The sequence below is a fragment of the Camelus bactrianus genome, chromosome 12 (assembly GCF_048773025.1).
Source record: "Camelus bactrianus isolate YW-2024 breed Bactrian camel chromosome 12, ASM4877302v1, whole genome shotgun sequence".
NCBI lineage: Eukaryota > Metazoa > Chordata > Mammalia > Artiodactyla > Camelidae > Camelus > Camelus bactrianus.
Genome location: NC_133550.1, coordinates 30,653,156 through 30,679,754, shown reverse-complemented (window position 1 = coordinate 30,679,754; position 26,599 = coordinate 30,653,156). Strand labels below are relative to the sequence as shown.

Here is a 26,599-nt window from a genome sequence, read left to right as displayed (position 1 = left end):
TAATGTTGGCTCCTTTACACTTTGATGAAAGATTTGCGATTATTTCCCTCACATTCAATGTGAGTATAAAGGACTGATTTTAAAAGGTGTCCTAAAACAGGTTTTCCCCTCCAAGAACTCATTTTCCTTTGCATATTGTTTGATATCAGAATTTCACATGAGGAGAAATCCACCTACCCTGGTTACAGAGGACTTGATTTAAGATGCTTGATATCCTCAGGCTTTTTCTTTATTATACAAGAGGGATCATATCCCACAGAATGCACACAGCATTGTTTAAACCATAGGGGGGCAACTGTTCCCAAACACAGGCCAAACTGAGAGGCTCTCCTATGGTAGTTCACACAAATCCCAGACAAACCATACTGTGCTCTGAGGTCCTGTGAAAAAAGTTAACTCAGTACGTCTCCCATCTCATGGTAAAAATACATGTTCTTTAAACCTGACTATTCCAGATGAGATAAGGACTCTATGATTCAACTTTGGGTTCTCCTTTATATATATATTTTAAAGCTCCATCTTGTCTATCTTCACCAATCCCCATTTAACTCTACCATTCGAAAAGGCTTTTGCTGGGTGAGCTATGCTACCATTTAGCCTCCATTAGGCTTTGCCCCAAGGTGAAGTAGTTTAAGTTCTTTATTAGTCCCCTCCATAGGTCTAGTACCTACCCTAGAAGTGGGTGAAAAATAGTAATCATTCTGCTCTGCCTATTTATAAGTATCCAGCCCAAGTCCTTACAAAAGTAGGCACTTACTACTTATTTAAAAGGGGAGGGAATACTTCAAGTGGTAGAGTGCATGCTTAGCATGCATAAGGTCATGGGTTCAACCCCCAGTACATCCTCTAAGAATAAGTAAATACTAAATACACCTAATTACCCCCCCCACCAAAATAAATAAGTTAAATAAACTTAAAAAAAAAAAAGATAACTCCCTCCCATCTCCCTGTCCCAGAAGTTCTCTGCAGCCTATATCCGTATCTATCCTTCCTGCATTCATTCACTCCTCATTTTCTGACCACTCATTTTGGCATTTACTTATTTTATCCTTTAATGATGTATAAGTGCTTAATGTGCTTATGTCTTTCTTGAGTGTAAACTCCTTAAGGATAAGATTCATGTCATCTATCTTCTGGTGTTAGACATATGAATGGTGTATAAGAAATGCCCAGTGTTTTCATTAGACTCTCCTGGCTACAAGAAACAAAGGCTACAATTCCCACAAGTAATGAGGGAGACTACTGAAAGAGAAACCAGACAAAACCAAATAGCCCATAGGAAGAGCAGGACCTGTAGCAGAATCAGGCAATAGGATATCTAGTGTTGTACCACTCTAAGGTACAGCCAGGTAGAACCAAGGTTCAAATTGGTGTACTTACGTTATTTTCCCCAGGCATACAGATTGAGTTCCAATGATTTTAGCAGGAAAGCTGGTTTGAAGCTGATCTGTTAAGTGATATAGAAAGATAATTAAAGTGGGAATGAGAGAACTCTTAAAAGAGAAGACAGGAATAAGAGTGAGAAAAGCAGGGGCAGCTTTCTTGATCACTGAATGCCTACCAGTTCGTTTTAGACTCCCATAAGGTCTGGTTGCACTTAGTGCCCTTGCCTTCAAAGAGATGTCTACACAATCATCCTCCCAATTCCACTTCCTTTTTGACTCTAGTTCATTTTAAAGCAAAATGATCCCTTTCTATAAACCAATTTCTTACTATAAAATGGCTCCTCATTTATACACAATATAGCACCCAAATTATTTCAACCCAATCATGGATTTTATTAAAATCGGTTAATTGTTTGTTTCATAACTGAAGTCCTTCCTTCTGGGAATTATTGGGAAGAAAGAACATCACCTTCAGTGTATACATTGCAGTCTGCACTGTCTCTTCAGACCATGGAGGAGATAGAGGAGGGAATGCAAAAATGAAGACTAAACTGGGCTTGAGAAAATTCTAAGTCATAGGGAGAGATGAGCCAGACAAATTTTTAATGACTGAAATAAGAAAAGGAGACCAAGTTTAGCAACTGAGAGAAAGTATAAGAGACAATCTTTCAACAGTTATAGACTGTTGCAGGTCCAGGTTAGCAGACTTGGAGAGAATTAGAAAGCTGGAAATAGAACTAATGCCAAAGATGAACTTTAACTCAGGGCTGAAAAATGGAGGGTGGTGGGGTAGGGTAAGTCAGATGCAGTTTCTTCTTTACAATTCACTGTGGCTGATCAGGAGGAAGAGACGTTAGGGAAGTCTAGTGATATGGAGTCCCTGACTAGAAATACACAAATTAAAGATGACTGTATAAAAAAGATGATAGTACAAATGAACTTATTTACAAAACAGAAACAGCTCACAGACATGGAAAACAAACTTACAGATAGCAAGGAGGAAGGGATAAATTGGGAGTATGGGATTAACAGATGCACACTACCATATATAAAATAGACAACAAGGATTTAGTGCATAGCACAGCATCTATATTCAGTATCTTGTAATAAACTATAATGGAAAAGAATTTTATATATATATATATATATGTGTGTATATATATATATATATATCTGAATCACTCTGCTGTACACCTGAAACTAACACAATATTGCAAATCAACTATACTGCAACTTTTTTTAAAAAAATAAAAATATGAAAATGCAACAGGTTGACCCCTAAAGCCATCCCAGATATGAAATGCCTGACTCCAAAGTTTTACTCCTTCAGGAAAAAGTTACCTTGGCAGAGTCCTTAAGAAACTTCAGGAAAACAAAGACAATAGTAGCTACTGATGCTGCAAGAGTTGGTAGATAAACCAACGTGGTTCACTGAGACCCTTCAGTCAGAAAGACAGCTTTCCAGCAGTCTGATGAAGTTTTGTATTTACCCAGGGAATTATGAGAGAGACTGAATCCTCTAAGTGAAACTGGAAGATTTCCAGGTACTATGCAGTTTTCTCCAAGGTCCTCTTAGAATGGGTCTGGAACACTTTAACAGAATGAAGACTGGCTACCACTGCCACCTGAGAAACAGGAAATTAGAAAGTCTTTCTAAAACAAGCCTTCTGGGTGAGGCCCAGGATGAACGTTTGTTTCTGCTAGCCAGACAGAACTTTGTCTACTGTGACAGAGATTACTATAGACTTCTAATAGCAGAATTATAGCATGAATTGTGAAGTTAATCTCAAATTAATACTTCTGTATCTCTGCTAGATCTCTAAATCACATGATAGGGGTTTCAAAATATATTTGCACATTTTAAATCATTCTAGTTTATTCCCTCTCATCTTCATTCTCTTTCCCTAGGTATAAAGCAGAGCAGCCATTTAGGCTCCTAAAGGGCAGCACTTCATGGCAATAACCTAAATTTGAAGTTGCTCAATTTGCTCTTATGTTTTTGCCCAATTGCTCACCACAACTGACCACTGTTAGCTACTTTCTGCTCTCAAATACCTTTACCTCTACAAAACAGTATAGAAACCTCATTTGTGCAATAAACAAATTCCTGGAAAACTGTCAAGAGTTTTTGAAATGCAATTATATTTTCCCACAGTTCTGACAGTTTCAGAGGTGCTTTTATCTTCATCTGTGGTTGATCATCAGCTGACAGTGACTTTCAACTTCAGTTTTAACTTATTCCATTATAGTAGTTCCTCATTTGTTAAAAAAAAATCAATGCATTGTGAACTCTGCTACTCTACAAAAAGGAAAGAACAAGATCTTTCATAATGTGGATTACCCACTCATAATTTATTTTCCTTTTTTTTAGATTTAGAATTTAATATCAAGTGGGCTACTATTACTGTCTTCATATTCCTGATACTGGGTGGCCCCGCCTCTTCCCAACATTTTTTCCATTTCAACATCTTTCTAAGTCAGGCTTATTGAGATATCATTCACATAAAATAAAATTGATCTTTTTAGTGTGCAGTTCTATGAGTTTTGAAAGATGCACACATTGTATAACCCACATCACACTCAAGATATTGAACAGTTCCATCATCTCCCAAAATTCCCTTAAGCCCCACTGCAGTCCACCTCTCCCAACTTTCAAACATCGACTGATCTGGTACTTTTTCCCCTATATTTTTGGCTTTTCCAGAATGTCATATAAATGGAAGCTTCAGTATGCAGACTTCTGAGTTTACATCTCTCACTTAAAATAGTACTTCTGAGATTCATTTATGTTGTTGAGTAGATTCCATTGTATATATGTACCCAATTTGCTTATCCATTCACCAATTTAAGGGCACTTAGATTGTTTCCAGTTTGGGCTACTATAAAATGTGTGTCCAGGTTTTTGTGTGAACATGTTTTTATTTTTCTTGGGCAAATATCTAGGAGTGGGATTTCTGGCTCATATGTTAAGTGTATGTTTAATTTTATGAGAAACTGCCAAACCATTTTTCCAAGTGTTTCTATCATTCCACATTCCCACCTGCAATGTCTGAAAGTACTAGTTGCTCCACATCTTTAATAACATTTGGTATTATTTTTATTTTAACCAAGTAATGATACTTCATTGTGCCTCTGATTTGCATTTCCCTAAGGACTAATGATACTAAGCATCATTTCTTGTGCTATCCATGTATCTTCTATGGTGATTGTTCAATTATGCCAATGTTTAAAAAACTGGTTTGTCTTCTCACTGAGTTGTAGTTCTTTATGCAGTCTGGACACATTTAGCAGATAGCTGTTTTCCAAATATTTTCTCCCAGTCTGTTGCTTGTCCTTTCATTTCTTTTTTAAAAAAATTTTTATTGAAAGATTCTTTATCAATTCTATAGTTTTCTAATTTTCAGAAGTTTCACACACATGATTTCATATAATCCATAACTCCTTTTTAATCCCCTCGTCGCTTTTCCTCTTCCCACTGGTAACCACTAATTTGTTCTCTACATCTGAGTTTGCTTCTTTTGTTTAATTCACTAGTTTGCTGTATTTTTTAGATTCCACAAATTAGCAACATCATACAGTATTTATCTTTCTCTGACTTATTTCACTTACCATAATGCCCTCCAAGTCCATCCATGTTGCTGCAAAAGGCAAAATGTTGTTCCTTTTTATGACCAAGTAGTATTCCACTGTGTGTGTATCTATATATGACATCTTCTTTATCCATTCATCTGTTGATGGACACTTAGGTTGCTTCCATATCTTGGCAATTGTAAATAATGCTGCCATTAACATTGGGGAGCTGTCCTTTCATTTTCTTAAGTGTCATCTAAAACAGAAATTTTATAAATTAAAAAAATTTTTTTTCTTTTAGGATTGTACTTTGGGTGTTATATCTAAGAAATTTTTTTTTGTCTAATCAGAGATGACAAAGATTTCTCCTATGTTTTCTCCTCAAAATTTTATAATTTTACACTTAAATTTATGATCTATTTTGAGTTATTCTGCATGTGGTGCAAGGTATGGGTTGACCGGTTGCAGTTATTTTTTCTTGCGAAGTGATGTCCAATTATTCCAGCATCATTTGTTTCTCTTCACTATCTTTTGCTAAGGTTCTGTTTAGCAGAGAATCTCTGCAGAATCTACAAAAAGAAAGGCAACCCCCCCGCTTTGGTGTGATAATCGTATGGCCAGAGATGAGAGCAGTTTCCAATTTATCTGAGTGGCAAGAAATGGCTAAATGGTATGCTTTCCACTCCATAGACATACATAGTATAGGGCAGTCCAGAAAGAACTGTCAATGATTTCTAGCAAAGATAACCTGGAACACACCTGTGGTTGAACAATTTAAGTTTATTACTCATCGCAGCAAGGGAGAACACACATTATGGGGAGCCATGAGGCATCTCAGTAGGACGGTGTTAAAAAGGACTTATATTATAAGATTTGGGTTTGTTGGGTGATCTGGGGGACTTCGCTCTAAATCAAATGCGGTCAGAAAGCAGGGGTAATTCTATAATTGGGTACCTTAATAAATCTTATGCAGAAAGATAGAAGACTAGAATGAGGATCAAGCTGTAATTGGCAAAGAAGTAACAGCCACTCAAATTAGTTTGATATTTTCAGTTTGTGTATTCACTGTTTGCATTTAGTGGCTTAGATAAGGTTCATGCTTTTCCTGGTGTTCAGAGATGATTATGGAGTAGTCTTATTTTTGTCCTGATCCATCATGGTTATGAAACGGCCTTTTCTGATGTTGATGTTCTCTGAAATTGTTTATATTGATCAGAAGACACCAAAGCCTAGCTGTGCCAGGCCAGCTCCTAGCAAAACCAAGACCCACCTGATAGCACTAGACTAGCTACTCAATGCCAGGGACTGTGTTCCTCTTTCTCAGAATTTACTGGTTAAGAACTTAGGCCCTAGAGTCAGAAAAAAAACTGTTTGATTCAAGGGTCTGCTTTTCACTGGTTGTGGGCTCTTGGGTAGACTAACTTCTCTATGCCTCAGTTTCATCATATGACTGTTGGGATAATAACAGTACTTGCCTCGCTGGATTGTTGGAGTACATATCAAAAACTTGTGTCAAATAAACCTTAGTTATCATCATTATATCACAGAAAAGATTAAGGATATTGGGGCAGAGAAAGGAAAACCAAGAATAGTGCAGGTAATTGTGCCAGGAAAGTCAAAGAATAGTAAAAAAAAAAAAAAAAAAAAAAAAAAGCGAGGATAGACAAGCAAAATATTTTACATCCAGTGGTAATCTAGATAAAGTTATTGTCCAGCTCATTTCAAAATGCCAGGATCATGCACTACTTTCACAAAAACATGGTGAAAAATAGGCAAATTTGTGTACAAATTTGTACACCAAGTGATTTGTCATTTAAATGAGTTCACAAAGAATACACTGAGAAGAGGGGCTGACAACTCAACAATGAAAACTATTATTTTGCATGTGCTAAGAGAGATAGATTAATGTGGATTGGATCCCTTTCAACTTCAATATACTATCAGCCCATACATAATTTATTTCTTGCTTTCATGTTCCAGGTTTTCAGGTTGCTTCTTTCTGGTCCTTTACTTTTTCAACTACCCTGCATTGTTAAGTATGCAACACCACATTTAACTTCTTTAGTTTTTCAATAACGCAAAAGGTTCTGTGTGTGCTATCAACCACAGGAAAATGAAGCCACTGCAGAGATCGGATAATTGATGTAAGCTGTATTAAGAATTTCTTCCATTAAAAGGAAGTTATTGCCTGAAGGCACTAAAGACTCATTATTTTAAGACATTATACAATCTTTCAAAATAACACCCAGAAATAAAAAGTTTCATTTCCATATTCTAAGAATGGGATTTCACAGAATGGGAATCAAGAACTAAGTAGATAAAGCCTATAAAATAAATAGGGCCTGACTTCTTTGAGGCTCCTCCTACACAAAGGTAACCCATATTAAGATAGCATCTTTCTGTAGAAGCCATTCCATCAAGATATTTATTTCCATTTTCGATCTAGGGGTGGGTGAGCACTGAGTCATAGTATTCATTTTTATAGGTAAGAAAACTGAGGTAATAAGAAAAGAAATGACTAGTGTCAGACCTACAACAAATACATGACTACCTATACTTGCAGCTTCATAAGGTTCTGGTGAGCTCATAACTTCCCCAAAGAGCTCCTCTACGTCTTGGTTGGCTTGAGATCATTTCAACCACTGTTGGGAATTATGGCTTTAGTAACAGTAAAAATGCAAAATCTCCCAGGAATGGCTACAGTTTTTATCAGTCATTTATACCTTAAGGATTAAATTCTCTTGTAGAGTCAAAGAAGTGCAAGAGGAAGAAGAATCAGTGTAATCGTGCACTTCATACTCCTGCCTCGCTGTAAAGGTCACATATTAAGTAGATGCTCTGATAACAGGAAAACAGAGTTGGTATCCACCTTTTCACACGCTAGGTAAAACACAACAACCCACAGATCCTGCTAACCATTCAGATCATGTTTTAAAGTGAAAAGATTATTTCTCCTTTAAGTTCTGGAACACTATAATATCTTTATAGTCCCAGAACAATGGTCTAAGTGGATTTGAATCACTGCTCTGATAAACCAATCATTAAGCTGAAACCATAAACCACATTTAGTCCAGTCTATTTAAGATCTGGCTGAAAGTTAGCTTCTGCCACGATGCTTTCCTTGGTTACCACGTCCTTTTCTAAGCGTTGTCAACAGTTATGACTCAGTTGCACCACCCTGATTATTTTGCATTCGAAGAAACATTTATTAAACATACATCAGTGTGTGTATTTTTGTCTTGCTAACCAAATTGTGAAGGAAGATTTCACACTTATACAGGAATTCAGTTTATAAAGCCCTTTCACACCCACCATCTCTTTTGATTCTCTAGGAAAAACCTACCACGGACTTACTTGGTTTTATAGGTGTGGGAAGAGAGGCAAAGAAAAGTTAATTGATACCATTTATCTAGTTTAGTAGCCTTTTCGCAACTTATCCCGTTTAGCCCTGGCAACATCCCCTGAGGCGGATGTCACAACCCTGCCACAACGTCCCTACCCTAAGCTCAGAGTGAGATGCCTCACATCGCACGGGGCTTAGGCCCAGACAATACCCTCTTACCGCTACTCTTTACAACGCCTTCCAGACTGCAAGTAGAGTCATGGCCGAGGCAGGAAGACCTGAGGAGACACCGCGCTCGGCGGGAGGGGGCCAGGGAGGGGCGCGACGTCAGGTTCTCTAATTACCAACTCCTTTTTTCACTACTAAACACCCACTCTCTTCAGCAAGTTTCGAGCACCTGGCGAGCCCTCAGTACTGCGGTAAGCTACGACGAACTAGGGGAGTTCTTACTTTCAAGAAGCTCAATTCTAAGGCAGAAGGGATTAATAATAATAATAATAATAATAATAATTTAAAAAATGAGCAATGTCTCTCTCGTCACCCCTGTAAAAGCACGTAGAGAGCCCCAGAGTGAAGGGCTGAGAGAAGGCAGCTGGTCACTCCCCTGAGGAGAAGCAAGTAAGGGAATGTCGAGGCCCCGTGCGAAGAGCCGGAGAAACTGGCGACCGTCCCACCTTCCCTAAGGCGAAGGTTCTGAACTTCGAGCGACCGTTACTCGCGGCGAAACGCAGGCTCCGGGAAGCCGCCGGCGTTGATACTCGCGCTGCAGGGCAGCCGCGGATGCGTTCCCCGGTCTCTGAGCCCCTCTCCGGATCTGATTGGACAGCGGAGGAAAGGGGGCGGGAGGCCCCAGGAGAAGGCGCGCACACCGGCCGACCGGGGGTTCTCGCGGTGGCACCCAGTCGGCGAAGGGGCGGGAGCCGGCCTGGGGAGGTGGGGGGCGGGGGCGTCGCGCGTGCGCACGTCGGGAGGCGACAGGCTAGGGGCTGCTGGGAGGGCTGGGCCGTTCAAGAAACCGGTGGGCGTATGACTGGTGGGCGCGGGAGGGGCCCGGGGTGCGCGTGCGCGGCCCGGGGTGCGCGTGCGCGTCGGAGCGCGAGCCGTGGGAGGAGGCGGGAGCTGAGGAGGCGGTGGAGGGGGCGGGTCGCGTCCGGCGCCACGTCCGCAGCCAGAGGCCGCCGTCGCCAACGGAGTCTTCTGGCTGCACAGCTAGAGGAGGCGTCTCCGGAGCCCGCAACTGTCCCGCGGTGTGCCAGCCGCTCAGGCCGTCTCAGCCCTTCTCGGTGCTGCGCGCTCCCTCAGTCCGGCCCCGGTGCCGGCCCCCGACCCCGGCGGTGAGTAAGTCGGGCTGGGAGGGTAGGGGGCGCAGTCCCGGCTTCCTGCCGTCATCTCTGTTCTTTTCCCGTTAGCTGCTCTTCTGCACCTCAGCGCCTCCCTCCTCGGGCCTGGCTGCCCGGAGTCGGGCCTTCTGGGGGACTGAGCGGAAAGGGGGGAGGGACGGGGCGATATTGCGGGCTGGTGGAGGTTCGCTGGTGGGGTTGTCCCCTTTTATGTATCTCTAACTCTCTGGCCATGGTTTGAGATTGGGGACCCTCCTTGGAAGCTTCTGCCTGACTCCTGAGCTCCTGAGGTGTCAGGCTCGGGGACAGAGGGTGGGAGGGCTTCAGCAGCCTGAATGAGAAGGATGCGGCAGAGGGGCTGTGTCAGGGCATCCCCGCCCCACTAACTCCTAACCTGTTGATAAACCACTCTCTTGGTTTCAGGAACACAAGGCTTGGTCCCCAGTGGACATTCCCAGTGCTCTTCCCAGGTAGCTCTACCTCAACGCCTAACCTAAACTTAAAAGTGTAGGAATAGAGAGGGGATGGCGGCTCCAGAGGGTGAGTGGGGGCTGCTAGAGCACCCATCAGTGCCATCACTGCCTTCCGGGTCTAAGTAAAAACCGTGCCTGCTATGTTCACGCAGCCTCAAGACTAGTCCCCAAGCTCCCACTTCCGAGCAGATCTCTTCTTAACAGATTGCCTCTTGTGTGTTGGAAGAGAGGAATTCTGGAACCCTATTCTGGGAGTGGGGGTGTGCTCGGTGTACAACGTGGAGGTTGTACAAGAGGGAGGAGGTGCTGAGCTCAGCCCTAAGCCAGGGCTCCTCCAGGGTCATTTTCTGCCTCTCCTGCCACGTCACTCCCTCTGCTAAAGAAAAAAAAAAAAAAAGGACTTGCTCGTGCCCAAAGGGATCAGTGGGGGGAGAAACGGCCGCCGGGAAAGGTTTAGAAACACCTAGAGAAAGAGTAGAGGTTTTTTTTTTATTTATTGTGCCCTTGTGAACACTTGTGCTAATTCTAAATGAAAATACTTTATTTACTGTCTCTGATTATTTGCTATATGCTATTGTTTAACCTTTAAAACTTCCAACTGGTGTGGGTGCTCTAAGAAGCTCCCCAGGAATACTGATACCACATCAACAGGTACATATATATGCTTGTATGTGTCCTTGTCTGCTTTTTTAAAGAAAGAGGGTCAGTAAAAAAAGTTATCAAAATTAATTTAAAATGTTATAAAAAAATAAAGAGGGAAGTAACCTTTAATAAACCGATATGCATCCTATTTTGATTTTTACCACTTTCGTTTCTATAGTCTTTGTTATAACAGATGTACTAGAAACCAAGTTAAGTAAAAATATGCCCATATATAGAGAACATCATTAGAAAAGTTTAAGTAGTTCTTGTGTGTGGTTTTTGTTTTTGTAACTCCAGGAAAATCTTTACCTTTCTTTGTTTTAGTCATTGAGTATTTGCTGTTTTGCTACTTACCGAAGGTATCTTACTGGATTGTGTATAAACACTTTCAGAGTAGGGCCTTTAAATCCCTGTTCAGGCTGAAACCTCAGTGCCTAACAGTGTCTGACACATAATAGGGACACAAATATGTGTTGAAATAATGAGGTATAATTTAGTGAAAATGGTGTACTGGTTATCTGGTTTGATAGCTTAATGTAATTCTGCTCAATGTCTCATTTAAAGGCAACACTTAGGAATTGCCATTTTAATACCGTCAGTTGTTACTTGTCACTAGATGGTCATTTTAAAGTTTTACTGGCAGAGTACTTTTTCTTTCCTGCCAGATTCAGTGCATTTCTTCTTGATTTAATGGGCTGGGTCCATTTTTAGAAGCAGGATAGTTGGTAATTAGAGAAGCCTACAAACAATAAGCTAGTGTTTTAATATATACTGTTTGTTGGTGTATGTGGGTTAATGCTCTGTATAAATATATTTTTGAAACTCCTTGTGTTTATTTGGCAAAGGAGCTAAACATGGGAGTTTGTTTATAGAATATATATAGAATATGTAGAAGAATTTAGTTAATTCATTTATAGTCTTTTTCTTATAATGAAATTGGCACTTACTGTTTAATAACAAATTTTTAAAGTGGCTTTGAGGGTAAACTGTTGTGCACTGTATTTTGTAGTTAGGCTTTATGTAAGTGTGTTAGTGCTGTTTAACTTCCTTTGGTACACAGAGGGGTGCTGAGCCATAGGCACATTTGAGTACTGCTTTCAGATTTTTTTTTATTAATGAAAACTTTGTATATAAAATGTTACAGATATCCACAATAACACTGACTCATCTGTTTTCCTTTTTTTTTTTTTTTTAAAAAGGGGAAGGGGTCCATAGAGGCAGTTGTTTACTTATTTCTATTATTGGAAGAAATTACCCTCTAGGGAATAGTGTTATAAATCCAGGCTCAGTATATTTGCCAGCTGCTATATCTATGATACTATTGTACTGGACAACAATTATTTCTCCCTGGCCTAAAATACTTAAAGGAACTGCTGATGAATTGCAGTCTATAGCAAAGAAGTCTTTTACAATTCACAATTTCTTAAAAAAATACTTATGACCAGTTTTAGCTGGTACTGTAATAGTTTGTTCACATCAGGACCAAATGGTAAAACTGATTTATGTCCATAGAATAAGTTAAATTATTTGTCCTGATCTAAAGGCTGTTTTCTGTCTTTACTGCCTTCCTTAAGAAAGTACATTTTTTAATAGAAATTTGTGTGCATTATGAGTTCCCATAGAGCAATTTTTTGGTTTTTGAAAGAAACTAAATTGATAAGTGCTAGAAAAGTATATCCCCACTGGGTTGTAAACTCTGAGTTAGAGTAGTGCTGTGTGTATTTAATCACACTGAAACCTTTAGTGCTTAGCAGGGTGCCTGGCATATAGCAGGGACCCAAATGTATGTTGAACTAATGACTCAGTGAGTTTAGGGCAGATGGTTGCATAGAATTTAATAATATTGTTTAAGGGTAACATTTTTAAATGGTCTTTTTGACAATTTTACTGTCAGTTGTTTGTGTTCACGTGTATACTTAAAAATTTTACTAGTGGATAGTTTACCTCTTCAACTTTTAGGAGTTTAGGGCTGTGTTTGTCTTCACAATTCCCAATTTAAGAGAAAAAAAATGTAGTGATGATAAAGAACAGGATCATAATATAAAAAGTATTTATCCTAATGATAAAGTGATAATATCCATGAAGAGGTAACATCACTAAAAGTTTGGTACATATATGTGTGTAGACATTTATGTGAGTAAAAATTATAGGTTGCATTAGAGATAGTTAAGGATTTTAGCAAAAATACCTTTATAAGGTTACTTGTTGTCTTATCAAATTAGGGATACAGAAAAATATATTCCATATACTTAATAGCTTTTAATACAGCTTTTATTACCCTAGGAGTTCTGTAGGAATTTAAATAATACTTGTTACTAATATGAGTGTTGTACAAGGAAATCAAACATTAAAACATATATATATATATATGTATATATACACACAAAACAAAAATCAATCTCTGTGGCCTCTTAGGGCCTTCTAAGCCAAGTTCATCTGGTCTAGGTAGCCAGGCTTCTAGCATGACTCTGGATTTTCTATTTTGTCTATTGATAATCCTATTTGTAACTTGCTAACACTAGTAAATGTAACTGAATGTTTCTGTATAATAGTATCAAGATTCCTATATTTCAAACTCCTCTACCAAAAATATTCCTAATTTAAGAGCAGTATAAACTCATAAAGGAGGTGGGAGTGCAGTTGAGCTGGAAGGAGAGAGTTGGTAAATCCAAGAATATATCCTAAAGAAGCTCTAGGCAAGAATGAAATTTCTTGAAAGTCTAGTTATCTTAAAAATTCCCAAGCACTTTTCATTTAGCTTTTTAATTAGTGTATGTTTTAAGACAAAGCTGTTTTAAATTATTGTGTAGTAAAATATATCCATCTTGTCTCTCCTATGGTTCTTGAAGCCCCTACCATACCACTGGCTCTTCTTAAAGAAGTTCATTTGAAGAGCACGATTCTAGCTTAAAGTTTTTTTTTAACCAAAAATTTAGACCATATATTGGTATGCATCTTTTCTTGTGATGCTTAAAGTTAATATGGATACAAATGATATTTTTTATCCCATTTCCACAAATACTGGGTGTCAGCTTACAACCAAAACATGTACTAAAAAATGGTAAGAATATAATTACAATTTTTAGATTGCAAACCAGGGAAAATAGCTCTAAGAGTGGAGGTCTTGAGGAGGTGTGTCAGGAATGGAATGGACAGTGAGTGGAGAAACATAACCATGAATTAAAAAACTCAGTGATGTCATTTTCTTCAAGTCAGCATTTTGTGATTTAAGAACATTGTTTTTTAGGTGATCAACTTGATTTGAGGATAAAAACCTACAATAACTAGGTAGATGAACTGCATCATCTTTCAAAATATCCTTTATGCAAAAAGTAGAGTTACCATTTGATCCAGCAATCCGACTCCTGGGCATATATCCAGAGAGAACTCTAATTTGAAAAGATATATACACCCCACTGTTTATAGCAGCACTGTTTACAATAGCCAAGACATGGAAACAATGGAAATGTCCATTGACAGATGACTGGATAAAGAATATGGTATATTTATACAATGGAATACTACACAGTCACAAAAAGAATAAAATAAGGCCATTTGCAGCAACATGGATGGACCTGGAGATCGTCAATTCTAAGTGAAATAAGCCAGAAAGAGAAAGAAGATACCATATGGTATCACTTATATGTAGAATCTAAAAAGAAAGACACAAATGAACTTATTTTATGAAACAGAAATAGACTCACAGACACAGAAAACAAACTTATGGTTACCAGAGGGGAAAGGAGGTGGGAAGGGATAAATTGGGAGTTTGAGATTGCAGATACTAACTACTATATATGAAATGGAAAACCATTCTCAGGACCTCAGCTCAAACTCAGACTTCATGTTGAGTTTTAGGCCCTTTAAATCCAATTGCCTGCTAACACCTACTGTGGATGCCCTGAAGGCATCTCAGATAGCTCTTCAAAAAACAAGTCCTTTCATTGAACCTATAGTCAACAATGATGTGTACACTTATTTGCTAGAGGGGAGATCTTGTGTTAAGTGTTCTTATCACAATAAAATAAGCATTTTTTAAAGTGTTCACCTTCTCTCAGAAGTGGTTTCTTCTCTACTGTCCCCTGTCTTCATCATCATCTCTAAATTTTACATCCTATATTCTCCTTTTATCTCCCATTAATATCCATTCTACTTCATACAAAAAATTCAAGTATTTGAGTGTCCACCATGTACCAGGCATTGATTAAGGCTGTGGGAATGGAGCAGTGAAGAAAATAGAGCAGGAATAGTTGAAAATGATAGGGAGAGGAGTAGGAGAGTGCTAATCTATTTAAAGGTGGTGAGGGAAGACCTCTGATAAGACATTTGCACAAAGACCTGAAGGAAGTAAGAAAGCAAGCCATGTCCATACATTGAGGAAGAGCCTTCAGGAGAGCATGAGCATGGATGTCCATGTTGCCAGGCTGGAATGAGCAAGAGGCAGAATAGTAGGAGGTTATATCAGGGTGTTAGATGTTGGGCATTCATAAGCAAAGGGAAGGACTCTAGATTTTATTCTGAGCAAAACAGGAAGCAGTTGGAGGGTTTTAAGCGGAGTATGATATGGCTAGACTGAAAGAAGAGCAAAGCTTGGCAAAGCTTGGAGGCTCTTGAAATTTTGTCCTAGTCCAGATGAGAGATTATGATGCCTTAGTCAAAAGTGGTAGCAGTAGAGGTGACGAGAAATAGTTGTATTCTGGATTTATTCAAGCGACAGAATTTACCAGTGATTAGATGGTAATGTAAAAAGGAAAACAAGAGTAATTTCTCGGCTTTAGATCTGAACATTTCTTTAGACAGAAAAAAACTGGCAGAGTTCAGACTGTTATTCCATCTCACTGTACTACTAAAGTAGCCACTTACTGTATTTAATCTCTCTGTACTTCCATCTGATCTTGCTTCAGTAAGCCTCTTAAAGTGCAGATCTGACAATGTTACTCGATTGATGGCTCCTTGTTGACTACCTGCAGGAGAATAAAGTCAATTCATACTATTTAGATGAATTTGCATGTCTTTTATGCTATCATAGTATAAAGCAGCTCTAATCTTTTTAAGTGATGGTCTTTTAAGTTGCAAGATAGATGTATGTGGAAAAACTAAGTTTTTTTTTTTAAGGGATTCTGTATTAGGAGGAAAAGGTAAGACTTTTAGTAGGGATTTATGAGATATGTACAGAAGAGCAGTTTTAAAGTGTGCAGTTACTATCATGTCTGTTTTTAAACTCCAGCTAAAATATGTAAGGTGTATGTGTGTATATACAATCTCATATTTCTCTATAGGGTATTATAACATCTGTTGATTAGTTGATCAGCCAGGTGATCTCCTGGTATACACATAATGGGATCACAGTGATGAAAAGCTAGACAAAGTGTCTCTCCTTTTGGAATTAAGAGTCAGTGGGGAAGAAAGTAGCTCCAAAATAGTTACTTCTCAGGAAGGGACACACACACACTCCTGGCCATTCTGCCAGGAGTTTCTGCATGTTTTGTTTTGAATTTTTAAATAGTATTCTCATCTTAGAGTTAGGCTAAAATATTTTTAATTTCTGTTTTATATTTCCTGAACAGCAAGGATCTGATGAAGTTATTTGTCCTCAGCCCTACAGTTTATAGTCAAGTTGGGATTCAAACTGAGGCTCTCTGATCCCAGAACTTTAAACACTGTGTGGTGTAATTTCTCATGATCTTACCATGATGATAAATTAAAGAAATATGTGAATGGAAATAAATTTAACTTTCTCTTTTAAGGAAGTTTTAAAATTAAGGCAAATCAATCAAGAACTCCTCAGTAATGCATCAGCTGATATTCTTTCTGGGTTTTTTTTTGGTCTGTTTTTTGTTTTTGTCAGAGATTACATATCTTCACTGTTACTTCTTAAATCTTAAGTGTGTATGGGATGATATGCTAAATTGACAAATCAGACAAGCATAAGATTAGGTGCTCTTGATAAAGTGGTCTGAGTCAGGGTTTTCACTAAAGCAACTAAAAGATGTTTCAGCACTGGACATGTGCTGCTGGGCACTGTGGATGCAGTGAAGTCCCATCTTACACAGGATTTAGGTTTTAAAGGCATTTCAAGCTGAATTACATCAAGTTAAATTATCTTTATTAGCTACTATATATAAAATAGATAAGCTGCTTCTGTGTAGCACAGGGAACTATATTCAATATCTTGTAATAACCTATAATGAAAAAGAATATGAAAATGAATATATATATATATGTATGACTGAAACATTATGCTATACACCAGAAATTGACAACATTGTAGACTGACTATACTTCAATTGCATAAATAAATAAATAAAATTTTAAAAAATTGCTTTTGAAAAATCCCACTTCTCACAACTACTACCTCTACTACTCTCATTTGCCACCAGTGTTTTTTGCCTGAATTATTGAAAGAAGGAAATATGAATGACTTTTTTCTGCTTTTTAAAAGCAATAGGAACCATAAAGGACCTTCCTTTGACAACTTAAAATTAACCACTTAAAATTTGTTCTGAAACACGTTGTAATAGGTATGAACTTTGAAAACATGTTAAATTTCCTAACAGGTCTTCTCTCTCTCTTCTTGCTCTCCCATTACTTGCTCTCACACAGCCAGAATGACCTTTTAAAAGTGTAAATCAGAACACATCACCCCTCTGGTCAGTGCCTTTCATTGGCTCCCCATCCTCAGAGTTAAAGCTAATTGCCACCCTGGCCTATAAGGGCTTGCGGCATCCAGGCCTCACTCTTTGACCTCCTCTCCTACTACCCTTTGCTGCGGCCCCTGCCACACTTTTCTAGCTATTCTTTCTTACTTAATGGAAAGCTCTTACCTCAGGACATTTGCTCTTACTGTTTTTTCTGCCTTGAGGGCTCTTAACCCAAATATCTTATATCCTTACCTCCTTTGGGATGTCACTACAATGAGGCCTTCACAGACTCTCCTATTTAAAATATCACATCCTCTTCCCCCTCCATCCCTTTTTCTCCATAGCATTTAACACCATCAGACATGCAGTATATTCTTTATATATTTATTTATCTTCCCCAGTAGACAATATGGGATGTTCAGGATGGCAGAGCTTTTTCAGTCTGTATTGATCACAGCTATATCCCATGCACCTAAAATATGACCCATAGTAGGTAGTCAGTTAATAATTTGTTAATTAACCAATGTATTAAAGTACTTTGTTAGTTTTCACAATATCCTTTTTTCCTAGCTTTATTGAGATATGATTGATACATAGCATTGTGTAAGTTAAAGGTGTATAATGTGATGGTTTGATACACATATATATTGCAGAATGTTTACCTGAGTAAAGTTAGTTAACACATCCTTCACTTCGTATAATCCTCTTTGTTGTTGTTGTTGTTATGATGAGAACATTTTAAGATCTACTCTTAGCAACTTTCAAGTATATAATACAGTACTGTAAACTGTAGTCACCATGCTGTACATTGGATCCCCAGAACTTACTCCTCTCATAACTGAAAGTTTGTACCCTTTGACCAACATCTCCACTTCCTCTACCCCACACCCCCCAGCCTCATGTAACCAGCTTTCTATGAGCTTGGCTTTTTAAGATTCCAAGATTCCACTATAAGTGAGATTGTATAGTATTTGCCTTTCTCTGACTTCATTCACTTAGCATAATGTCTTCAAGTTTCATCTGTATTGTTGCAAATGGCAGGATTTAACAATATCCTTTTAAATCTCTATTGTATATGTACAGACACAATAATTTAGAATTCATGGTTTTATAACTTGGAAATACTTAGCTACTGGGTTCACAACCCTAGTTTTCTGGCCAAGCAGGAAAGCTTTTAGACCAATCTTGGCTTGTTTTAATCTTTCTTTAGTCAACTGAATATAAAAGTAAATATTTTAAGAGAGTAAAGGAGATTGGGAAAAGGAAGTTTAGTTATGTTTTCTTCATCCCAACATAGCTTATATTTTATTTCTTAGTTTTCCTTAATGCTTGTACTTAGAAGTAATCATAATGCGTGTGTGTATGTATGTGTATATATATGTATATATATATATTTTCATAGTAGAATTCATTGAATTCTTTTGTACCTCTGTTTATTGTAACTTTAAAAATAATAAAAAGCAATCAGAATCCTTCTGTTACTGGTTCAGATTGGTGCTGTCATCTTTGTAGGAGAAAGATGTCATGTTTTTTAGTAATTTTTCATATAGAACATGTTTAAGTCTTGTGAAATAAATTATAGTTAACTAGTATTTTGTAGGAAGAAGTACTTAAATTTTTGTGTGCTAATCCCCACCTTCTAGCTTTCTTTTCAGTTAATTTTCAATTTAAAGTGAAGCAGCAGTAAAAACATAGGAAAGCATGCACCATGCCTGTCACTTTTTGCTTAGTTTGAGATAAGATTTATATTGTCCACTAGTGTAATTAAAAGTATTTCTTAAACACCACAGAGTAGGGAGACAGACAAGATGAAGTAATCTTGTAACAGGTGTTTTAAAATGTTATCTGAATAAAGTTAATTATGTCTTAATTGAGCATATGATAAGAGGTAGTCTCACATGTTGAAGTTAAAATGAAATGTGTGTGTGTTTTAGGAGATCATGAATCAGGCAGATAAAAATCAACAGGAAATCCCATCGTACCTTAGTGATGAACCACCAGAAGGTAAGTGTGCATTTGTGGCACTAAGAATGGAAAAAATATCCTAGTGAATTAAAGTTCTGATTGTTTTTATTAAATGTAAAGTGACATAACCTGTTTACCTTGTCAGTAAATGTGTTCATAAAATAATTGAAGATAAATATTTTTAGCCTTTAATAAGAAAGCCACAGATATTGGTGATTGGGGATACAATTTAACTGTTTTATTGTATGAGGTCTATTTTTCTGCTATTCTTTTAACACAAAGAATATCCTTTCTTTTGTAAAGAGTCAGGTGGGGTGCAGAGGAAAGATGGATGTGGTTTAGTTTTGATGTCATGCATACAAAAACTCAATTCAGAAGGCACTTGAGATTTGTTGTTTAACTCCCATTTTTAATTACGTTATAATGGGTAGCTCTCCCTTTAACATGTGGTCTGAGGGTCTGCTTAATTTATCTTTTAGTTTGAAACCTATGACATTAGTAGTCATTTTACTCTTACCTTTACTTCAGAAATCCTTGAAAACACTAAATGCACACCTGAATGTCCTAACTATAAACAGAAAATGACTGTAGGCATTTTTTATTTGTGGTTTTGGTTCAGAATATTATTAAACTTAATCCAAATAGTGATCTCCTTAGACAGCTGCATATTTGTACAGAACAGTCATAATAGGTAAGAAAGAGAATCAAAATGGAGAACAAGGAGTGAAGTTGCCCACAGACCAGACCGGAGTAGTTAGACAGACTAAGATGTCTCTGCGAAGGGGCTAGGGCTAGAAGTTGTGACTCTGGGTCTTGTATTTTCTTCCCAGTTCTGTTATTACTCACTGTCCAAATTTTTTCCCTATATTTCTTATGTTGGTAGACAAAAATGAAAGTGCTAGGAAAATAAACACAATGAAAAGTTCATACTTAAGCCTAAATAAGAAGATGCAGGTAACTAGCTGCTTAGTTTTAGTTCAGTTTACTTTGGTTTGGTGGAGAAATAGCCTGGAAAATTATCAGCTCAGCTGTTTGCTTTATTTTTTAAGACTAGAATCCTAGAGTTTTAAAAGAAAAGTTAGGATTCAGTGAGAAAGTTAATAGAGACCTGTGAGAAAGAGGTCAGGAAGAGATGAAGGCTGTCCAGGAGCATGATTGTCAAGGAAGAGAATGAGCCTCAGGAATGTCTTTATATGGCAACCTGCTAAACAAAAGTTGTCTGCAGAGTGGATCATTTATATGTTAATTAAGAGTACACTGTAATTAAAGAGATCAACAGCATTAATATTTACCTGATTTGACTAAGAAAAATTAATTAAATGCATGTAAACCAAATTTAGCATAGCAGGCCAATACTAATGAGGTATTCAGCATGAGGTAGTTATCTGTTTTATCCTCAGATCAGGAATTTCCCCCTTTTTCTTAGTGTTACTAACCATGATTACAAAAGAATTACCACTTGTGTAATCCTTTCCATCATAATTTTATAATTAATATACTCACATGCTTATCTGTCTTAAGTCTTTTATTTCAGCTCTTTTAAAATTTATATTAACTATGCTTATTACTCAAATAGTTTCAGTTAAAAAATTGGTTTTATAAATTTAGCCATTGCTATCTCTTTATCAGTGAGCTATTTTGACTAATAAATGAGATTTTCCTCCTTGTGATAGGATGTAAAATCTACAATGAAAAGAAAATCTAACACAAGGTAAATTTGTGCCTTCTGTATTTAAAAAACATTGATTTTCAGAATGTTTTTCTCTTTCAAACATTGGTTTCTCAGTGTTACCTTCTCTGATAACCACATTATGCTAGGTTTTAGTAGCTTTGGTGGTCTTACTTGGACCTATATACCCAAGAATTTACCCATCTTTGTGTCAAATTGTACCTTTTCAGGGGTTGTAGCCTGAATTGTATGGTTACCAAGTACTTTTCCATGAAGTTTAAAAAAATAAAAACACCATCACTTTTGTGTAGTTGCTGTCTACGTCATTAGATTATGAATGAGAAAAGATCTGTGTGTGAGCCTGGCAGAAGAAAATTTTTATGAAATCTTCCTGCTAATCAGTTAATGCCTGAGTTTGGGTTTACATGCCAATTTGAATGGCCCTACTAAAAAACAAACAAACCAAAGAGAACAAACTCATGACAAATAAATCTGAATTTTTCCTATTGATGTTACCTTTCCTGGGAGTATTTGAAGAGTTTTTACAAACTACATGCTTAAATCACATACTGCATAAAAATGACTGAGGCAGTGAAAGTATTAACCATAGCTCTAGTTTCTCAACATTACAAAAAAGATTTTATGTAGATAACATGATTTTAAGTGATATTTTTATATATAGCATTAGCTCTTTGCGTTATTAAGCAGCACATAGAATGAAACTCAAATATATTTAAGTTAGTTCTCAAATTTTTTGGTCTCAGGATGCTTTCTACTTTCAAAAATTGAGGACTCTAGGGAGCTTGTGTCTTTGTTGACATCTGCCATTTTAACAATGAAAACAGAAATTAGGTATTTTATTCATGGAAAGAACTGAGTATGCCTATTACATATTAACATGATTAACATTTTTTTGAAAAACAACTATTTTTCAAAACAAAAAATTGTGAACAGGGTGACTGTTTTAAAATGTTTGCAAATGTTTGCAAATCTCTTTAATGTTTGGTGTAATATAAGATTCTCACTGTTGCTTCTGTGTTTAGTCTGTTGTGTTACTGCACATCATTTAGCTTCTGGAAAATTCTGTTGTAGACTGGTGTCAGAATGAAAGTGAAAAGACAAATGACACGTTGGTGTTATTATGAAATCAGTCCTTACCCTGAAATGGTCTTGGGGATACCTAGGGGTTCCAGACCAGACCTTGAGAACTGCTGCTTTAAATGAGGAAGATTGTTTCAGTAATGACTGATTTACTTCTATCAAGGAAATAAAGGCTAAATATATTAATCTTTTTGTTTTTTCATATACTTTTTAGGATATAAAATAAAGGTTTTTTTAAATAAAGGGTTTTTTTTATTATTAACAGCAACAAAACTGTAAATCAAGAACACTTAAAATAGGATTCTATTTTATGTAGGTTGTCTAGTCTGTAAAGCATTTATTTTCATAGATACTAAGACATAGCATCAGACCAGGATATTTTAAAAACGTGTACAACTATACCCTTGAGGGAAGAGTTCTTCATGTCTTGATCAGATTTGTATTTATGGTGTTGACCTTATCAGAACAATCTCCTGATTGTTAGGAAGTCTTAGGTTATTTAATGGTTTGTACTGCTCTTATAAAGACTTTCACTGTCTTATGATATTTTCTCTCATTAGGTTCAATGAAAGATCACCCACAGCAGCAACCAGGCATGCTGTCCCGTGTGACTGGGGGTATCTTCAGTGTTACAAAGGGAGCTGTTGGTGCCACCATTGGTGGTGTGGCTTGGATTGGTGGAAAGAGTCTGGAGGTGACCAAAACAGCTGTTACAACTGTGCCTTCCATGGGAATAGGGCTGGTGAAAGGGGGCGTGTCTGCTGTGGCTGGAGGTGTTACAGCTGTTGGGTCTGCTGTTGTAAACAAAGTGCCCTTAACAGGAAAGAAGAAAGACAAATCTGACTAAAAATACGGAGATACACTTGCTCTCCACAGCATTATGATGCCAGTGGCATTGAATTGCTAAATTATGGACTACAACCAAGTCACCTGTTTTGGACGTTTATCTTCAACTGCTGTGTTGAAAGTATTGATGACTGACTGGTTTTCGTCTAAAAAGAAGAGACCAATACTAGCACAGTGTATGAAGGTTTCTCATACTTAAATTCCAGCTTTTTATCTGGTAAAATGTTACACTTACTCAGTTGTAACTGAAGATACAGTATATTTGAGTATTTACTACATAAGTCTTTCAGTTTAACTAATGTGAAAGTTGAATTTAGTGGATGATCTTTACAGTTCCATATGTATAATGTGCCAGGTAACTCATCTGCCCCTTAAGAATGGAACCTTGAATTACATAAACTGTACCTTTGATGTGCCTAATAGTTTCAGATGTCTTAGTTTTAATAACCATAGTTGATTAGACCAAGTGGCATTCTTATTTAAGATGGTAAAAGTAGCAGGAAATAGAGAAGTTTAAAAGAAAAGATTCATGGTTTTATGTGTTAACAATCTTTTGTTAGATATGCATTATATTAATTTAATCATTGATGCCTTACAAAAGAAAAGCATCTTTTCTAATACCCTAAATATGTGCAGTTCTTAGTATTATTATACATGGATTCTTTCAAAAGTTGGTTGTGAAATTAGTTTTCCCTCAAGAATCTCAGGAGTAGTGGGGTAAAGGCATTTCTTGCTCTTAGCAGGTTAGATAGTGTTTGTTAACTTTTTGTTAACTGTCAGTAGTTATAACCAAATTGTACGCTTCAACCTGGGTTCATGCTCCATCATTAAGAAACCTCACAGTGCCTAAGTAACATTTCTTTGCTGGTCAGAAGCTGTGTTGGAAGAGTTTCATATTAAGGAGGAACACATAAATAATTTTAAGTTCTTAAGAATTACCTAAAGCATTCAAGATATAAAATGAATTCTTCACACCTGTTTTGTCTCAAGGATAGCTTAAATTATTAGCAGTAATACCCCCTTTAAGAAAACACAGTAAAAGCAACCACAGATATGTGGGGGCTGATTTTTAAATTGAATGGAATGGGCTCCATAGATTAGTTTTGAGTGTAAAATATATATAAGTGCTTTCAGTGGTTGACAGGCTTTTAAAATATGTTATCTTACAGACCTTAAAAAGCAGCTGTAAACTTTGTACTGTTTTCTAAGTCAACTTTAGGCAAGGAATTGAAATTTTTGGTTATGGATGATAAGTGTCGTGTCTTATTTATGTCTCATCATGTCTCATTCATTCTCAAAGAATATGTCTTAGATGGAATTCATCTTTTTGCTTTTTGTTTCATGTTCAGTTTCATAAAAATTTCAAAAGTGGCATATATATCTGGCATTTGTCTTAACTAAGGGTTATAATCCAAGCCTGAAAAATCTTAGTTTTCCTTATACTTAAGTTTGGAAATTTGCCTCCATTCTGAAGACTTTTTTTTTTTTTTTTTTAAATGAGCAAGGGGAAGAAAGGAAGTGATGCTCTGGAGTAAGTCAAAATAGCACTCCTGAGAAAAAAGCAGATCAAGCTTAAATGTTTGTTTGCAAACCACTGAGAGTTTTACATTAATAATGTGGATCAACAAATGGATAAGAACAAAACTTAAAAGCTTTCATAAATACCAGAAAGGATTTTAAGCAAATCCACATAGGTTCTTGAACCTTTGTACCATATACAAAACTGAAAAGTCATCAGGGAGTTAATCAGAAATTAAATGGTCATTTATTTCATCCATTATGATTTAAGTATATTTGTTGGTATATTTAATCAACCTGTCATAGTTAGCGAAGGGGATTTTTAAAAAAAAAAAAAGCTCTAAAATTAGTGGATGAACACTAAATAATGGTATTTGAGAACTTGTTTCCTGCTATTTGAAAGAAGTTACTGCTTCGTTGCTAGCTTATATTTCTACATTATCTTCTATTGTCATAGGCTCTGCTGTGCTTTGTACCTGAATTTCTAAATATAGACTTTAGTTTACTGTATGCTTGCATATTTATTTTCAACTTTGCTTGTCTTTAAAACTACTTAAGGAAGAATGGTTGTAATTAATTTCTGCTACAGAAAAGCCACCTGGTACATTTTATCTCATCAAGTTTGTTTTAAATTTTAAAGTATAACTTTGTTCAGGAGAGGCTTTTGCAATGCTAGCAGAGAACTTGTACAAATGAATAGTTATAGAGGTTCTTGTTCAAATGAACTTGCCATTTGATATGTACAGCCGTACACTTGAGTCTTTTCCAGTTTATTTTCGTAGACTAGCAATTTGACCTGTTAAACAGTACTAGTTCACTTCAAAAAACTAAGGTTGTTGTACACACCTGGAGGCATCTGTTATTCAGCTTATCTTTTGAGTGGGTATTTGGCACAATAAGGATAAACTTGTGTGACCCACTTGAAAGACTGATCTAATGATGTTGATATTATGAATCCTGTACTTAGTGAGATGTCAGATGAAAATAACTGATGATTGAGTAATTTTTTTTTGTATTAAAAGAATGGGAAAAGAATACACAAACTGTTAATAAAGCACTTTGATCTGCAAAAGATGAGCTGTTTCATGAAGATCTAAGGAAATAAAGGAAATTTTAAAGCAGGGTAGTCTTAAAATTTTAGTTACACAGCAGTTCAGAAAGCACTGTAGCCAGTTTTTGAATTTTTTTGATAGAAATGCACAAACATGACAAAACATCTCCAAATATGAATTGTGATGCCAACACAACAATGAAATACAAATATATTTTAAACAACTCTAATAAAGATTAAAAATGCAGATTTCTAGGTTTGACCCATCTTGCTATATCCCTGCATGGTGGAGCCTAGGATTACAGTTTACCAACCTCTGCAGGTAATTCTTGTGCATGCTAAAATTTGGGAACTGATGGAGGCATCATAAAGTAGAGGGCACACTTTCCTCTGTCCTAAGCAGCTGTGGAACCAGCTAAGACATCTTTTTGGCCAGAAATGACTCAAAGGGATGGGAACCATTTGGAGGAAGGTAGAAAACTGATACTCACTTGGCATTTATTTACTCACCCTGCCAGGCACTGCTCATACTTCTCTAATTTAATTAGTATGAGGACTTTATGAAGAAAGTTATCTTTATTTCCTTTTTACAAATATGGAACAAGCTAACTTTCAAAGTTAGCTGAATTTCCCGTATCACTTTTGAATTAGCGTAAGTCACAACCTCTTCAGCTTATGTCCAGAAACAAAGAGGACTATTCAGTAACTAGTCTTTCATTCTGCTGTTGGCATTAGTTGTGTATATGCTTGACTTACCAGGCTCGCTGGATATCTTCTAGGTGATCATATTTACTTTGGCAGCTAATTACATTTTGCCACAGAAGTGAATTTATACATACAATTTTTTAAAGGAAATAATGTAGTTTTGTTATTAGAGCCTTTTTTCACAGAGGAAGTGAAATTTGACTCTAGTGTTTCATGTACATATATCTCCCCCTGCTGTGCTGTTGATTTTGAATATTTAAAATTTTATTTGTAGGGAAATCTGAGTAAGAATGCAAGGATGGAAAAAGGCAGAGGTTCAAGAGCTAAAAAATGGACTAGGATTTGGTCTA

The 26,599-nt window shown here is 36.9% G+C and overlaps 1 protein-coding gene and 1 long non-coding RNA gene across 6 annotated transcripts in view; one reads left to right on the top strand and one right to left on the bottom strand.

Moving 5' to 3' along the window:
• The window catches only part of LOC141579409 (uncharacterized), a 101,747-nt gene extending 92,428 nt beyond the window's left edge, over positions 1–9,319 (bottom strand). For 2 of the 3 annotated variants that reach the window (XR_012510679.1, XR_012510676.1), the window contains exons 1-3: positions 8,973–9,319; positions 4,995–5,211; positions 1,381–1,447 (exon numbers count right to left, since the gene is read on the bottom strand). This is a non-coding gene — a long non-coding RNA (uncharacterized LOC141579409). The remainder of the gene's footprint in view (positions 1–1,380; positions 1,448–4,994; positions 5,212–8,972) is intronic. The other variant, XR_012510678.1, reaches the window with a different exon arrangement.
• A 68-nt stretch (positions 9,320–9,387) lies between these two features.
• TMEM263 (transmembrane protein 263) lies at positions 9,388–25,565 on the top strand. 3 transcript variants are annotated; one of them, XM_010970471.3, is made up of 3 exons: positions 9,388–9,632; positions 19,329–19,398; positions 22,690–25,565. In XM_010970471.3, exons 2-3 carry the CDS (start codon positions 19,335–19,337, stop codon positions 22,974–22,976), a joined length of 351 nt encoding a protein of 116 aa, XP_010968773.1. In that variant the 5' UTR covers positions 9,388–9,632; positions 19,329–19,334; the 3' UTR covers positions 22,977–25,565. The 3 variants fall into 3 exon arrangements, with proteins under 3 accessions (XP_010968773.1, XP_074231231.1, XP_074231230.1); XM_074375129.1 differs by lacking the exon at positions 9,388–9,632 and adding an exon at positions 9,702–10,762; XM_074375130.1 differs by lacking the exon at positions 19,329–19,398 and having other exon boundaries at positions 9,495–9,632.
• The last annotated feature ends 1,034 nt before the right edge of the window (positions 25,566–26,599 follow it).

Bases quoted from the DNA above. Each gene is read 5' to 3' on its own strand.
- TMEM263 (XM_010970471.3), top strand. From the start codon at position 19,335: ATGAATCAGGCAGATAAAAATCAACAGGAAATCCCATCGTACCTTAGT. The intron at 19,399-22,689 runs GTAAGTGTGCAT...TTCTCTCATTAG, and splicing joins TAGTGATGAACCACCAGAAG to GTTCAATGAAAGATCACCCA.